The 17,342-nt window shown below is 43.4% G+C and overlaps 1 protein-coding gene across 2 annotated transcripts in view; it reads left to right on the forward strand.

The window, feature by feature from the left end:
- PRLR (prolactin receptor) overlaps positions 1-17,342 on the forward strand; it is a 175,179-nt gene that overhangs the window by 136,887 nt on the left and 20,950 nt on the right. For both annotated transcript variants that reach the window (XM_044232853.1, XM_044232844.1), the window contains exon 3: positions 15,993-16,105. In XM_044232853.1, the coding sequence (XP_044088788.1) occupies positions 16,036-16,105 (70 nt within the window). In that variant the 5' untranslated portion in view covers positions 15,993-16,035. The remainder of the gene's footprint in view (positions 1-15,992; positions 16,106-17,342) is intronic.

Below are 17,342 nucleotides of genomic sequence, written 5' to 3' on the forward strand. Positions count from 1 at the left end.
TTGATGAGTGGATGGATAGATGGACAGATGGTTGGGTGGATAGTTGTTCCAGCCAGTAAACTAGGTAGGCCTTGTCTTTTTCTGAAAATGCATTACAAAGGGCTGAATCGTGATTTTCCTTCTTCCTCCCCATTCTCACTTACTGCAACCGCCCTGGGAGTATTTACCATTCCACCCCCAGGCCCAGCCAAACTCAAGGACCTTGACCATAACATCTTTGATTGGACAAGTGGCTTCTTTTTAAGAAAGAGCTTTTTCCCAGGGAGGCTGAGTGAAAGGAAAAGAGAAAAGAGGGAATATAAGCCCGTAAGAGAGACAAGTAATTATCTTGCTGCATAAGTAGTTCACATGTTTTGAAGGAAGAAGCAAGTTTGAAGAACATATTGTACATGACTGAGAAAGGGTGATTAAATCCAGTAGAGACAGGATGTGCTTATACAGATGTGGAGCAAAGTGAGGGAAGAGAGGGAGATTTGGGGACTGGTAGCGGTTTCAAGTTTGAGCAACAAGCAAGGAGGCGGGGCTTGAACCCTGGAGCCCACAGGCTGTCCCACCTCCTCATCAAGCTTTGAACTTCCAGATCCTCCTGCTCTGCGTATCACAGATGAACAGAGGCTGAGGGGCCAGGATAAAGCCAGTGGCCAGCTCCTGAGAGAGAACCCTACAGAACTTCTTAAACTCCTCTCAAATAAGATGACCCCACCCTTCTCTGAGGCTCTGAAAAAACAGATTTTCCATGAAATTGCCTTTCACCCACTTGTCAGAAGCTTAATGGCAAATAATGGCTAGTTACCCTTGGGTATTTTAAAGAACTCTCAGGTGGACACGGTAATGGAATTCAGACAAGTAGAGGGAATTCTTAAAAACAAGGGAGCAGGCAAGGGGACATCAAGAACTATTGCAGACACTTTTTACTGCATAGGGTGAGGGGTGGGGGGATGGGGCGCCAGATTTGCCACACACTGATTAACACAGGGAAGTTGGCTATCACCCACTGCTTAAAATTTCGTCACAACCCAAATAAGCAGTTTCTATAGTCCCCAGATGGGGACCTTTTCCATGTATTTACACCATGAAGGGACAGCTTTTTATTAGGAGACTCTTTTTGCGGTGTTAAAAATTTTATTATGATTTTTTCCTCCTCAATGACAAACATGATAACTTTTTAAGTATTTTAGGAATATTTTATTTTATTTCAAAATTAATCATTATTTTTTATTTTCTTTTTTTTTAGGATTTTTACTTATTTATTTGACAGCGATCACAAGTAGGCAGAGAGGCAGGCAGAGACAGAGAAAGGGAAACAGTCTCCCTGTTGAGCAGAGAGCCCAATGTGGGGTTCGATCCCAGATCCCAGGATGCTGGGATCATGACCTGAGCCGAAGGCAAAGGTTTCAACCCACTGAGCCACCCAGGCACCCCTCTTTTTTTATTTTAAAATCATCCTCCTAGCGATAACTACTGCAAATATATTGGTATATGTATTTGCTAGTCTTTCTTCTGTGCACATAAAATATAGAGAAATACAGATCTTAGGATTGAGGTCAAAGACATTTACTTTTCATACCCAGTCTTCTTTTTCCTTTGAACAGGTTTCTTTTTGTTGTTATTGTTTGTTTGTTTGTTTGTTTGTGTTTGTTTTTGTTTTGTGCAGGTTTCTATATCATTAAATTTTTTATTACATTTTTTAAAGATTAACTAATACTTTATTGTAGGACTATACCATGATCTAGTTAAATAATCCCTTATCATTTGATATTTTTATTTCTTTCAGTGTTCTCTTTTTACAAATAATGTTGGGGGGACTTTTTTTTGGTATGGAATTGTTCTTGCACATATCTGTTCATTTGGAACAAATTCCTGGAAGTGTATTTTTCAATTCAAAGTGTATCTACATTCACAAGACTTTTAATATATATTACCAAAAGGATTATACCAATTTATACTCAGAAGACAAAGTGTCAGTCCAACTGCAATTATTGAGCAGCCAGAAGTGTTTCCAAACTCAGCTGATACCATCCTGAAATCTTACAGGGGTGGGAGAAGAATAAAATAAAATATTTTACATGAAGATACTTTGAAAATTGAAACTTCCATGAAATCACATGTTGCCACTATTATCAATTTTTAAACAACCCAAGGTGGAAAATCTATTACCTCTCTCAACCACATATTCCAATTATTAACAGCACTTTATTTTTTTTTATTTCTTTTCAGTGTATCAGAATTCATTGTTTATGTACCACACCCAATGTTCCATGCAATACATGCCTTCCATAATATCCACCACCAGGCTCACCCAACATCCCACTCCCTGCCCCTTCAAAACCCTCAGATTGTTTTTCAGAGTCTACAGTTTCTCATGATTCGTCTCCCCCTCCAATTTCCCCCAACATGCTTCTCCTCTCCATCTCCCCATGTCCTCTGTGTTATTTCTTATGCTCCACAAATAAGTGAAACCATGTGATAATTGACTCTCTCTGCTTGACTTATTTCACTCAGCATAATCTCTTCCAGTTCCGTCCATGTTGCTACAAAAGTTGGGTATTCATCCTTTCTAATGGAGGCATAATACTCCATAGTGTATATGGACAACATCTTCCTTATCCATTCATCTGTTGAAGGGCATCTTGGTTCTTTCCACAGTTTGGCGACTGTGACCATTGCTGCTATGAACATTGGGTACAGATGGCCCATCTTTTCACTACATTTTACTGGGATAAATATCCAGTAATACAATTGAAGGGTCATAGGGAAGCTCTATTTTTAATTTCTTAAGGAATCTCCACACTGTTTTCCAAAGTGGCTGTACCAACTTGCATTCCCACCAGTAGTGTAAGAGGGTTCCCCTTTCTCCACATCCTCTCCAACACACATTATTTACTGTCTTAACAGCACTTTAAAAGAGAAAATCCTTCTCAACTTCCCTCTACATGCAACTAATACCCAATAAATTCCATTTATCTAGCCCTTTTATGCATCGAGCTTTGATTATGTTTGAGGAATATAGAAGAAGAAAAATAAACACAGTTCTTGACATCAGTGAGCTTCTAACCTTGGTAGATAGAGGGAGAAAGAAGGGTAAATCGGGAGTCATCATCAGGTCTTAGGTGTTCTAGGTTGGGCTTTCCCCATTTGGGGACTATCCAAGGAATTACCTGTCTGGAGAAAGGAAAGATAAAACTGATGGTAAGGAGGCAAGTGAGTTTTGGTTGGGTGGCCCTGTGCCAATCCTCACTGTTTCTGAAACAATATGGAGAAACCACATTGAACTAGCAGCTATATTCCTACATAGAAAGGGAGTTCTTTCTGGGGGTGAAGACTTTAGTAAGCCACATGCTGGAAAGTCTATGACCCCCATGTGGGTATACTTTGAGGAACACTGGATAGGTAGAGTTTCTCTAGAACTCAGCCTGGCATTTTTAGTCAGTGAGGCAGGAGAGCAGAAACTGAGAATAGAATTGCTTGGGACCATAGAGGGGATTTTAGAGAGGTTTAGAAGGAAGATGAAATGGGTGAGATACAGCATCGGGGGAAAAGAACTTTGGAGGGGATGACAGAGATGCCTTATAAGGACTTTTGCCAAGTGAAGGTTGTGAAGTGTGCTATCTGTCTACCCCCCAAATACTTGCTCTTGTGAATACATAAAGGGATGTAGGGCTGCGTGTGGTCTCAAGATGGGTGGAGAGTGAGAACGAAGGCTGCCTGTTGGAGGCTGCCACAACTGGTTTATTCATCTTTCATTCTGTAGGCATCTTAGCACTCCTGTGTGCTCAGAAGACTTCTGTGAAGCAGGAAAGCCCTCTTCTGAACTGCACAGAATATTAAAGTGAATGTTATGTGCTGTTCCTCTCATCCTGGCTCAGCGGGCTCAGTTGGGTTCCATGTGCCTGGCACATGTATAGAACTTTTAAAAAGAGGCAGGGATTGCAGTGGGGCCTTTTAGGCAATCGAGGACGTTTAGAAATGCAAACCAGAAATCCAGGTATGTATCAACCCCTCTCCTTAAGCAAACCCATGAAATGCATCCCAAGTCATTTATATTTTGACTTGTGAATAAATTGGCAATTAACAGAACTTTGAGTATCAGCAAAGCAGCAAATTTCCTTTCAAATCATATTGTTCTTGTGGTCATATTAAAATTAATTTCTGTCCTAAAACTGAGTTGAGAAGCATGGGAATGTAACAATAGGATGTCTGCTAGGTCAAGGATGAAAATCATAATGGATAATCTCCCAAGAAGAGTGTTTACAAAGATAGGGAGAAATTGACTACCCTTTTGAATATTGACTTCTTCATCTTTTATTTCCCCCCTTCGGTGGTCTCAGGATTGTCTGGAAAACACAGCATCAATTACATATTGTGCAAAGAGGTGATGTTATTATTGTAAAGTAATGAGTCAGCAATGATTTACTGGATTCTACCAAGCCAAGGTCATGATGGCCAAGTATGCAGACATTTGCATAGGCCCACTCCACTTCTATGAGCAAGTGCATTGGTACAGGAAGCCTAGCAACCAGTTGGGAGTTGAACCTACTGTTTGTTGTTGTGCTAAGAGTCTGGTAGACTAAGAAACACAGGGAGATATCCTTTTATAATTGACAATAGCATTTGCTTTTTAAGCTATTAAGCATATTTTAGCATATTTTTCTAAGTGCATTGTCTTACTTTGGAATACAGAAATGCATCAATATTCAAAGCACACTTATTAGGCAACCACATCTTAGCTAGCTTTGTTACCCATCTGTCCTTGAGTTCAAATTAATATACATGAACAGCTTTATTGAAAGAATCGGTAAGGTCTCATGTTCCTCAGTAATAGGAAGGGCCTATTGATTAATGGAAGAATGGTTTTCAGAGCTCAAGGTCAAGTTTTCTTTCAATGGGTCCGTGAATTAGAATAATATATTACCTATGGCCTTATAAACTATTCAGTCAACCGGTCATCCAACAGGTGCTGTTGAACACCATGAACATGCATAAATGTGACAGTATGTGGGAGTGGAAAATGTGGGGGAAGCAAGACAGGTTACTCTGAGAGTTTGATGATGGTATTCAAAATGGAACAGTGGCAGTAGGCCACATGTCAGAGATTTCCCACTTAGTCAGAGGTCTTTTGCTTGGTTAAATATAGTAGTTACCATCTAAACCAAGCTGCACCCACTCTCCCAGGATTAGCCAAGCTAAGTAAAACTAGCTATTATGATACCCAATCTCTCTATATCTTGGAAGCTTGGTAACCAAGGGTTTACTTGTCACCCAAGTCACAGTTCATTAGGCATCAACAGGGGACTCAGGATCCTTCCATCTGTTGGCTATGCCTGGCTCTTAAGACCCTTAAGTCCTTAAGTTCGTCTTCCTCTGCCCAGTAATAGATGAGAGAGAGAGAAAAAATGAATGAATGAACAAGAGAATGTATGAAAAGTTTCAAACACCCTGACCAGATTAGAAGTATATCATTTTTGCTTACTTTCAGACACCAGAACCCTGTCACCTGATCCCATCTAATTACAAGGGAGTCAGTCCCGTGATCTTTACATCTATGCCCAGAAAGAAAAGGAGAACCAAATTTCTGATGGACAACCTAAGTTTTTACCACTCCTGTAAATGGTCTCCCAGGATTCTAAGATGATAGGAAAAAGCAGGAAATAAGGAGGAAAAATGCTTTTGACACATTCTTGAGAAGTTCTTCTTAGACATGTTAACTTTATCAGATGTGCACAAAGCCCACTCTTAATGTTTTAAAAATTCTCCCATCAGGCACTTCGCCAGTGCACTTCATTTTTCCAGACTTTAGTTGCCCCATATAGAAAAGTGAGATTGGATCACAGACCTTTCAAGTCTTTTGGTTCCTTCATATCCAAAATTCTAGAACTCCTGCTCTGCATTTCCTCCTGAGACAAGTAAGCTGGGAACCAAGGAAGCAATGTCACTGGGCCAATAATTAATTTTTTATTTTAATTTTAACTTCTTGTCTTACTTCCTCAGGCCAGATTTCTACAAATTGAAACTATACATAATAGACAAGGTTGTTAAATATTATATTGATTTATTTTTTATGGCAAAGTGAAGTCGTTTTGTGGATGGGTTAATAACACACACACACACACACACACACACACACACACACATATAAAGTCCACAAAGATCCCTCTGTGAGAAAATAATCTTGTTTGAAGAGTCCTGCAAAACATGTTCTCCTCCTAATCTCCTGTCCAGTATTAGTTTCACTGAGCTAACAAACAGTGCTATCTCAGTGCCGTAGGGCAGCTCACTCTGCAAAAGGACAGCCCAGCAGCTGCAGGTTGATAGTGGCTTGCTAGGCTTGACTGGCCTCTGCTGGGCTCATCTAGGTTGCACCTGTGTTCTTGTTCAAGAACCCAGACTAAGGGAGCAGCCCTTATCTGGGACATCTGGAGACCAAGTGGAGAACAATCACAGGAAGCCTGAAGCCAAACTGTTCCATTGTATTTCAGGCTTCTGTTGGGACACAGCAAAAACAAGCACCACCATTCACATCCCATCGGCCAAAGCTTTTCACACGGCCAAGTCCAAAGTCATTGAAACGGGGTGTGTATTCCTACCACAGGGTGTAGGATTCTGTTCAATGACGATGGATGACGATAATGCAGTCCTTTGCCTGGGAGAGAACAGATATTTGGGGACTATACTCCAATCTTTTTACACTCCAGAGATGGGTGACAGGCACAAGTGAGCCAGAGATGACAGGCAGAGCTAATAGAATTACAGAGCAATGAGCAAATGAGGTGTGAAGCCTTTGGTGATGTGCAGAGATTAAACCCAGCTGATAACAAGAATGCAAGAGGAGAAGAGAATATCTGCTTTCCTGCTCTATGACTCTCTAGGATGAGAGGGATCAGATCAGGAGGAGCCAGGACCTGCAAACCACTCATCCCCCCAAGAAGAGCAGGGGAGTGAAGAAGGAGGAGGAGAGGGATTGCGCTAGAGGGAAGGAGCAGGCAGCCAGATGAGCTGTGATGCCTGGGCATTGGGCAGAGATCCAGGACCTGCTGGGCCAACTCATGGGAGAGCTAGGATCTTCAGAGTGGACAGCAGAATTACGGGACCAGGGCCCTGGGCAGGACCCATGCAAGACTTCCTTTGGGCTTCTCTCACTGGATGGACATTTGTCCCAGCACCTACAGACAGGTCTCCAAGGGCTCCAGCCATGGAAACCTGTGGGTAGAGGTTTCCGGATCACGGCACTCTTCAGGCTAAACTAAAACATTCTATCACAGGAGTCCCAGGCTAAGTAGGAGGCATGCTTAGGAGAGTCAAGGTAGGCTGAGGCTTTTTTTTTTTTTCTTCCATTTCTTTAGGTTATGATTAGGTTGTTGTGTTTGTTTTGGTTTGTGTACCATATTTAGAGAACTGATTAAACAGTCTGCCCCCACCCCCATCTCGGATGCAGTTGTCAGCCAGAGGAACAAAATAGTACTTTGAATCATTAACATACAGAGCCAGCAATGGGCAGGGCCCGAGCAGAAGCCCAGGAGGGCCCTCTGACGTCAGCACAGGAGAGGGGTGCGGAAGAGGAAGAAGGGGAACCATTTCCACTAAAGGAAGGAGGAAGGGAATGAGTCTGGGCTCACGTGGTATCTCCCAGTCAGAGGGCGGTGTCTGCAAACTTGCACAAAGTTTGACTCCCATGTCCTCCTCTTATGTGGGAGACCGTGGAGTCCTGGGAGCTGGACCCTCGTTAGGGGTGTGCCGGAAAAGTCACAACTGCCCTGAGAAAAAGAAAAGAAACAAGAAATCCTGGTTTGTCGCATTTGCCAGTTCCTGTGGTACAGACAGTCTTGCTGTGCCTGATCTCAGGCTATTAACAGGAAGCCACCCGGCTTACAGCACTCTTGAAAATGAGCCATTGCCTTCTGGTCGGAGTCGGCCTCCGCGCACCCTGCGGAGAGTCCCCTTGATGTCACAGCTCCTGAAACACTGAGCCCTCCTCACAGGAAGTTCCCTGAGCATGCCCCGGCTCAGGTGCTTGCTTGAGGAAATGCCCTGTCTGGGTCCAGTGGGTGGAGAAGCAGCCAATTCCACCTTCACATCTTCCTTCCCCACTTCTTTGCCTAAGAACTACCTAAGTGTTCACTGGAAATGCACCTTCCGTAGAAGGCATGACATAGGGCAGCCGGTCAGTGGTATTCTCATAGCAGCCCACTGTGTACATGGTAGCTACCCTCGTGCTGAGTATCGGTGACAGAGAGAGGTTGAATCCCTATGGTGTCCACCTGAAACTAATGGAACATTGTGTGGCAACCCTAGTCAACTGAAAAATATTTTTGAAAGCACAAAGCATTTAAAAATGCCTCTTCTACTACAAACTCGCAGCCGGTAAAAAACTAAGTCCTAGAGAGCTAATGCAGAGCACCGTGACTATAGATGACAATGCTGTTATAAACTTTAGAGCAGCTAAGAAACAGGATCTTATGTGTTCCCATCAATGGCAGGTGATGGAGGTGTTAACACTAAGGTGGTAATGCTATTGCAATATTTAAATGTAGCAAATCAACATGATGTTCACCTTGAACTTATACAGTGTTTTATGCCAATGATATTTCAATAAAACTTTTTTTAAAAATTTTAAATGACACCAGCGCCCCAGAGCCACCTCTGCATAGGGGAAGTGCGCTGAGGGAACCCTTTATCAGGTATAGGGCCCCTTTAAGGAGCTCAGAACCCACATCCCCAAGGGCCTCTGGGGGCCATGGCCCGGTGGTTAACAATACAGACCTCAGAGCCCAATGGCCGAGCTCATCCCCTTCCATACAGTGCTCACTGGCTGTATAACCTTAGACAATTCATGGAGCCCTTCTGAGCCCGAGTGTCCTCATCTGTAAAATGGACATGTAATTACTAGTGCTTGCATCTCAGGCTTGTTGTGAGGAGGAGGCCTATAGCATGTCCTGTGTAAGGGTTTGCCAGTTTTCTCACCACACATTTTTGAGCACACTGGAGGCTTTTAAGATAACGTTATTGGCTTAAACCACTGACCCCTCTGAGCTTCAGTTTTCTCATCTCGGAAGTGGGAACAATGATGTCACAGTAGTAACAGCAGTAGAAGGAGTAGGAGGAGTAACAATTCCCTGCCCACTGCCTGGTATTGCTGTAAAAATAAAATGTGATGGTGGTGAGAAAATGCAAAGTGCTTTGCTCACTGTAACTCACCGTGTAGACAAGAGGTTTGTCGTGTGCTCTTTGGTGTTGTTATTAATTTGAGACAGGGCTCAGAGTCTAAAGACTGGATTCCCATTTTTGCTCTGTCTTCTACCCGGAGGGATGGCAGACAGAGCCCATTACCTCTCTGAGCCCCAGTTTCCTCTCCTGTCAAACGGAGCTTCTTAGCAGAGATGTGACATGTGTCAGATGACACTATGGCAGTTAGCGCTTCCCCACTTTCACTTCACATTGGAATGTTCTGGAAAGCCTCTTAATGCCTGCATACAGGTGGCCCCAACCCTCAATTAGGCAGAATCTCTAGGGAGAAGTCACAGGAATGGGTACTTTTAAGAAGTTGCCTACGTTGTCCTAATGTGAATCCCGGCGGTCTCCCAGCACGGTCTCCACCAAGTGCCCCCTCAGAGCCCCCTCTGGGGGTCCTGGGAGAGGAGGGAGAGAGGGTGTCTGGAATCAGAGGTGGACAGTTTACATCAGCCTTTGTATTGTTTCTAGGAATTTCCACACGGCCGTGGTGTTCAGACCACACTGTCGGGCTCTCATGAAGTGGTCATTTTATATAAAAGTGGTTCCCTTGTGGAAAGTGCCAGATATTTCCCACCGAAAGATGTCTCCCAATAGGGAATAAGATGGACAACTGTTGGAGAAGCAATAAAATGTACACTTGATCACTGCAGTGATAAAAAGTCGTAATAACGGATGGTCACATGTGCAAGAGTCCTGCGGTGAAGGTTCACTGACAAATGGGTAAAAATGCTGTCCGGACCAGACACAGAAACAAGATCCCAGAGAGGGCTAGAGCCTCCCTTCCCCTCCATCTCCTCTCCCCGAACACCATACCCCCAGCTTTCCCTGTCTGTGTCAAAGAGCAGCTGCCCTGTTCTCCTTAAAATCTCTTCCCTCGCCTCTTAAAGACAGAAAACTAAGCTGGCTCCACATCTAGTGTTGGATAAGACGAATATCGGACCAGTTCTTCTCTCGCATGCAGAGTTTCCTCCCATATTTTATTAGATTCTTGTTGGGTTTTGTCACCTTGACGGCTTCACGGATTCATTTACTCATGCTACAGGTAGTCACTGAGCATATATAAACATTTGGGCAAAGTTTATGTAATGCTTTTAATCTTGAGCCTTAATCTCAGCCTTCTGCTGCTCTCCGCACTCTGAGCAAATTACGGCTTCGTGTTTCCAGACTGAACATTGGCATTCAGTATTGGAACGACCAGCTAGACTCCTGGAAATCAAAGGATATCTATGGGATTCTCTCTCCCTGTTATTTTAGCCTCAGGCCATCTAGCCACAGTGGAACAGCAGGTAAGGAGACCCGGTGGCCAGAGAACCCCAAACAGGCAGACCCCAAAGGAAGCACCTAACTCTTAAAGCAGGGATGAATACATGTAAAATTTGTTTATAAGAAATAAGACTTTTTTACATTTTTAGGAAAAGAGAGACATTTGAAATTTGTTTTGCGTTCATAGTCAGGAAATGTGGCAGGCGGTGTCCTCACCATTGATGTTGGGAAACTCAAGCTGCAGAGGAATGCAAGATTCGAAGAGTTTGGGGCTTCCCCACCATCTGAGTCGTGGTTGTTTTTGTTGTTGTTTTTGTTGTTGTTGTTTTATAATGTCCTGTATTCTTTTTTTTTTTTAAGATTTTATTTATTTATTTGACAGAGATCACAAGTAAGCAGACAGGCAGGCAAAGAGAGAGAAGGGGAAGCAGGATCCCCGATGAGCAGAGAGCCCAATGTGGGCTCGGTCCCAGGACCCTGGGATCATGACCTGAGCCAAAGGCAGAGGCTTTAACCCAACGAGCCACCCAGGCACCACCAATGTCCTGTATTCTTATTCAAAGTTTCTTCATTCGGAAGTGTTGAAATTTACAGTTGATTCTTACCCACATTTTTAATTGTGAAAATACGCAACATTCTTAATTGTGAAAATACTCTTTATGACGTATCAAGTAAGCTCAGAAAAATACAACAAATGGGTGATATTTTCTGTTTCAATTTCTTTCTTATTGAAAAATGTAAATATTCAAGGTCACTAATTGTAATAGGTCTTGTATTTCTGTCTCCGTTCAGAATAACTTCCTTGAAACACATTTTATACAACAAAACTCATCAGGTCATTTGTTCTTATTTATTACTCTTTTTATTGTTTCAACAAACGTATATGCTGCAAAATCGTAGCATATAAATTTCTTTCCTTTCTGGTAAGTAATGTAAATTTATCCACTTAAAACTAGGAGCTTCATCAAATTTTTTTTTAATTTCATATATCTTTTATTCAGTTTATTTAAACAAACAAGAAAAAAACAGTTCACCCATTTTTCCCTACCCCCCACCCATCCGCCTCTGACAACCATCATATCTATGAGCTTAGTTTTATAGATATAGATTGGTGATAGATTTCTATTGTAGGTTCCACATATAAGAGAAGTCACACAGTATCTGTCCTGCCATCTGAGTCTTGATCAGTCTTATCAAAATCCAGGTTTTCCAAAACCTGGAAATGACTCAACTGTCCATCCAGAGTAGGACGAATAGATAATGGTCTTTCATTCAACATAATATGAAACAAGATAAACGAGATGAAGTGAAAATGAACTTCGTAGAACTGCGTGTAGAAAGATGAGTCATAGAGCAGTGTGGGATTAAGGAAGCCAGACACACGCGCTCACAAAGGCATGCTGTATGATTACATTTCTATAAAGTACAAAAGTAGGCAAGAGTAATCTGTGATGTTAGAAATCAGAAGAATGGTTTCTATTGGGTGGGGTAGAGATCAGGGGGAGACACCAGGGGGATCTTGGGGGCACTGCTAGTGTTCTGTTTGTTGACCTGGTCATAACATGGGCATATCCACTTTGCAGTAATTCATTAAACATAATACTTACAATGTGTGCATATCTTATGTGTAATGGTCTTGAAAGAAATCCAAATCCTGGGGTGCCTGGGTGGCTCAGTCAGTTAAGTGTCAGGTCTTGGTTTTGACTCAAGTCACAATCTCGTGGGTTATGGGATTGAGCCCCTCATCAGGCTCTCCACTCAGTAGGGAGTCTGATTAAAGTTTCTCTCCCTCTGGCTCTCTCTCTTTTCTCTCTCTTTATCTCTCTCTCTTAAATAAATAAGTAAATCTTTAAAAGGAAGGGAGGGAGGGAAAAAAGAAATCCAAATCTTGACGTGGGCCCTACTTATCCATCAGAAATTGAGCTTGCCATAGCTAAGTAGGTCCTCAGAGTCACTGCCTAGCATAGTAGGTCCATTTCTACAGTCAAGGGAACTGGGTCAAAAATCTGATTAGAACATTGGAGCAATAGGGGCAGATGAGGCAGGACAAGGTGGGGACTGCTCTCACTTAGGGGATCAGCAGTTTTGGGGAGCAAGTCACACAAAACGGTAGAGCTGAGATCCCTGGCATTCAGAATTGATCTGGGCCTGAGTGGGTCAGAGTATGCAGATGGTGGGCACACAATGGCTCTGCCAGTGGATAGACAGTGGGGTGTGGTGTGTTGGGAGCTCAGATCTGTTACTTCTTACTCTCCTGAGCCACACTGCCTCCCCTCCTATGGTTGACCCTTTCCACTGTGGGTAGTGGGATCAGCACACACTGTGGGACTATGGCCCTGATTTTCCATCCAGGAAGAGTAGCTCTTATTTCCTTGAAAAGAAGCCGTGAGGCATAAAATTCCTTTTTTCAACTCTTGACCTCTGTAGAAGAGACTTGGCTTAATGGAAGAGGGTGATGAAGGGAAGCTTCTGGAAAAGAGGGCCTGGGCAGGATCAGCATTGATGCAGAATGAAATGGGGAAGTCGGAGGATTTTATGGAGATCATACCACAGTGGGACATAGCACTGTGGGAAGGTATATTTGAATAAGATAATGGGAGGATCACAAAGTTGGGGGTCGGGGGGGTCTCTGAGGATTCAGAAGCAAGGCAGCTGATCACGGGTAAGGTGCTGACTTCCTACAAACCTGCTCTTCAGTCCGGAGTCTTGCATGTTTAAACCACAATCACACCCAGGGAGCTAGTGAGGACTGAAGCCAAGATAATTGTCCTGAACTGGGTTATGGGGCTGACTTTTTCCTAATTGAAGTCCAAATATTTGGAGCAATTTGCCCCCATAACCATCACTGAAAGCAGGCTGTGGGCAAGGAGGCCTTTGATCAAGATCTCACTTGCAGTGGGGGCTGGGTAGCCAGGGGGAGGCTTAAAGAAACAAAAAACAAATTTATCCCTAGCCTAGTATCCACCAGCCCTAAACATTGGTCAGTGGACAAGCAGGTGGTATGCTTGGTTCTGGAAGAAAGCACAATACGTGACCCAGGGTAACATCCAGCATATCTCCCTCTGGAGTTAGCAGTCAAGATCACCTTTCTTCGTGAAAGTTTACCTAGCCCACTGCATTTGACCTGCCGGGGGCTAAGATACAGCATGAGTTGAGAAACCACTGCTGAAACACAGGAACAACACCACTAGATCTAATTCGCTGGAATGGGGATTTCAAAACACCAGAAAGTGCATGGTGGTTATTAACCAGATTCTAAGACAGTGCAGGAAATCCCCTGGGGAAATGGGTTTTTGTTTTTGTTTTTGTTTTGTTTTGTTTTTTAGCCCATAAAATACTTCCTAAAAGCTTTCTTATAGGAAAACTCCATTTAAGAGAGTTTCTTTGAGCCTGGGCCAGCACACCAGGAAGCATGAGCAATGGTAATGCCTGCTTTTCTTGCCCCCACCCTGCTCTCCCCATCTAGCCATTTCTTTTGCAAAACACATGCGGCCCTGATTTGGTAAAGCTGTCCAGACCTTGCCTAAAAATTGTGATTTACAGCATGTTGATCTCAAACATTTTGAGGCAATGCCCAAAAGAGCAGAGAAGTCTCAATAAAAGGATATTCTAGAACTTCTTTAGCCATGGGGCCAAATCCCATCCCTAAGCCAGGATGAGGTCATCAGATCTCCAAGACAAAGAAGTCTTCCAGGGCTGTAGAGACCTAATGAAGTCATATTTGTGGGAGCAAAGTTTCTGAGAGCCCCAGACATATATAGGACTGGCAGCTGAGGTGAATTCTCTGAGCTCCAGCTCTCCTGTCTCCATACCTGCTCAAGGCCTGGCGTGCTGTTCCCTCAGGTCTGGGCCCATTGCTGTTGTCTCCATTCTCCACCCCCGACCCCTCGCAGAAGGAGGGATCATTGCACTGTCCATCACAGTCTGCAAATCAAGATTATTCTCAGATGCTCTCAGATTCACTACATTTCTCTCTCCCATTGGCATCAGACTGACAATTTGCTAATCCTCTCTGTGCTTCAAGATCCTCACCTCTTCATAGGGGAGGTAATAGTCTGTGCCACTCATGGGGCTATCGTGAGGGCTGAATGGAAGCAAACGATGAGGACACTTGGCACAGTCTGGCCCGTAGTAAATGCTCCAGACACCGTAGGCATGATTACACTCCTGGTGATCCTTCAGCAACTTGATTTAAATTGAATGACCCAAGGGATTAGATGGCTCAGGTAGTTCAGAGAGTGCAACCTGGGGGGGGAGAGGCATTTGGAAGGATTCCTGGAAGAGCAACTAGAAGGTTCCCAGAGAGCAACATCCTGGCTTCCTCACAGGAGCCCGACAGAAGAGAGGACTTAATGGTGTCTAGTTGCCCCAAATCTCTGTTGTCACTAAGATTTCTTTTTCCAAGTAGGTCTCAGAGGTGGCGGTAAACAGGTAGAGAAGGCCTTCTCGAAGCTGTCCATGAGGCGGTGTCCAGCTGAGACATGGGGAACCAGCTCTGGCCAAGAGGGATGGGTGAAGTCTGGTCTCTTCAGGGCTCATCAAACAACACCCAGCCGTTTCAGATGTCTCAAGAAGAGCAGCCTTGCCTCTGGATGGTCTTCCCTTGAGTTATAAAAATCATAAGATTTAAAAGAAAATATATGCCATGTGTTTCCAAGAATTTACACTTAGTTCATCAAATCTGTTGTTTTCTGAGAGTTTTTTGGAGTCCAACAAGACTAATGAGCCTTTTTCAAATGTCTTTTAAAAATGTTTTCTTCTCAAAAGGACACTTAGAGGCTTTGAAATTGGTTCCAAGGGTAAAAATAATAGTATTAGTAATAAATTGTTCAAAACTCTCAACCCCTGCAGGTTGAAAATTTACTTAATGCTCCAAAACCAGGGACTTGAATTATTACTGGGGTTTGTCGTTGGTTGAAAAAGGAGAAGGAAAGCACATGGAGGTTCACTGGATTTCACTGTGTGGTTCACAGTTATGCCCACAGCCCAGCAAATTTCTTGCTCAGCCTATGTTTTCAGAGACACACAGCCCTTCCCCCCACACTTGGCATACACGAGACCAGGTTGAATTCATACTGAGGCTACTTACTGAGTGTGCAGACTTATTTTTGGCTGTTGGATCAAAGCCCTCCCAGAATGGTTCTCTTGTAGGGCATGCAATCTTTGTCGCTTAAAATGGGTGATACATGGTCAAGCGACCAAAGGGTGGAAAGAGGACAATTTTTCTTGGGGGTCTGCACGCAGGAGCGCTGCCCCGCGGCTGCCCTTGAACATTGTCATCTGATGACCTCTGGTGGTAGAATTTTTCCTAGCATGTGTGCACGGGTGCGTCTGAGCCAAGCCATTCAACCATGTTATATTTTCCTACATTCCTTTCCTCCTGTTTTGTCATTCACATTAAGCAAGGAGCCAGGATCAGTTGCAAACACCCAGAGTAAAGTAGTGCATGTGCCTGGCCAGCCTGTTGCTTTACAAGAGTTGCCCGGTGCCTTCTCTTTCAGCGAACGTCTGATACATTTCCTCTAGAAAGAGAAAGGAGCCAAAATGAAGGAAAGTGTGGCATCCACCGTTGTTTTCATTTTGCTACTTTTTCTCAACACCGGTCTTCTGAATGGTAAGTAAGGAACTATCCTGCTCTCTCTAATTCCCTGGGGTGTTTTTCGAGAGGATGGGGAGTCCAGCTAGCCCTGCAGTTACAAGCGATGAAAATGTCACTTGCAGCTGTTAAATTATTTGCAATATTTTTGGCATTAAAATCAATGCAGAAATTAATGCAAAAGAATGAAGGCAATGAATGCAAAAGCGTGTCTCTGTGCTCTGCCTTCTATCCTTACTCTGGGAGTTCAGGGAAGCAGCTTGGATGAATGATAAGACCAGACTCTGGGTCCAGCTTCTGTCAGCTACTACTGGCTATGTGACCTTGAGCCAATCACCCAATCTCTCTGGGTTTCCACGTTTTCAAAGTGAGGACAAAGATGTACCCTCCACCTCCGATGAAGTGATGTATGTGGAAAATCTTTGAAGAACAATAAAGAGATAAAAGGGATCGCTGTTTTATGATGGGAAACTAATCTATTATCTGTGCTCATGGGAGAGATGAAGTTCACAACCAGAGCGTGCATGTTGGTGTATGTACATTTCTGTGTGCCCACCTCTGTGTATTTTTGGGTGGGGATACTTTTGTATATAATTCTATGTGTACTAACTTTTCCATGTGTATCTGATTGCAAATGCTACTCTGTGTATACCAGTATGAGTCTCCATCTGTTAGTGTATCCCTGTGTACCAGTATATTTCCATGTATTTTCCAAGTGGGCTTCCTCTTTTGCAGTTGCATATATGTGGGGGCGGGGGGCTGTCTGTGTGTTTGTGAGGTGGGCTCTAATGTGGACATACGTATGTACCTGTGGGTACGATATCTACGTGGTTGTCCTTCTGTCTGTGTGCATTTTAAGAATAGTGAGACAGTCCATTCATTTTCACTCTCCCTGCTAAAGTGAGTGAAAGGAACATTTGACTAATTGTAATTTCACAACTATGCTCTCCTCTCCTGAATAACCAGTGAAATGTGAAAGAGAGAAGATTCCAGAGAGAGAAAAAGGACAGCAGAGATCAGCATAATCCATAGGGAAACTTGAAGTACTCAAATAATCAACAGTTGCCTTAATTGGCTTCTGTGGATGCTCATTATTGAGCCATAGGGTTTGGGGTTTTTTAAAAAAGAAAAAATAAAAATCTGCCCCACAGGCCCATTCCCAGCCACAAAACAAACAAACAAAGAAAAACACACACACACAACAAACGAATCACTTCAACCTATGAGATTATCCTAAAGAAATTTTCCCTGGAGC

The sequence above is a fragment of the Neovison vison genome, chromosome 1 (genome assembly GCF_020171115.1).
Source record: "Neovison vison isolate M4711 chromosome 1, ASM_NN_V1, whole genome shotgun sequence".
NCBI lineage: Eukaryota > Metazoa > Chordata > Mammalia > Carnivora > Mustelidae > Neogale > Neogale vison.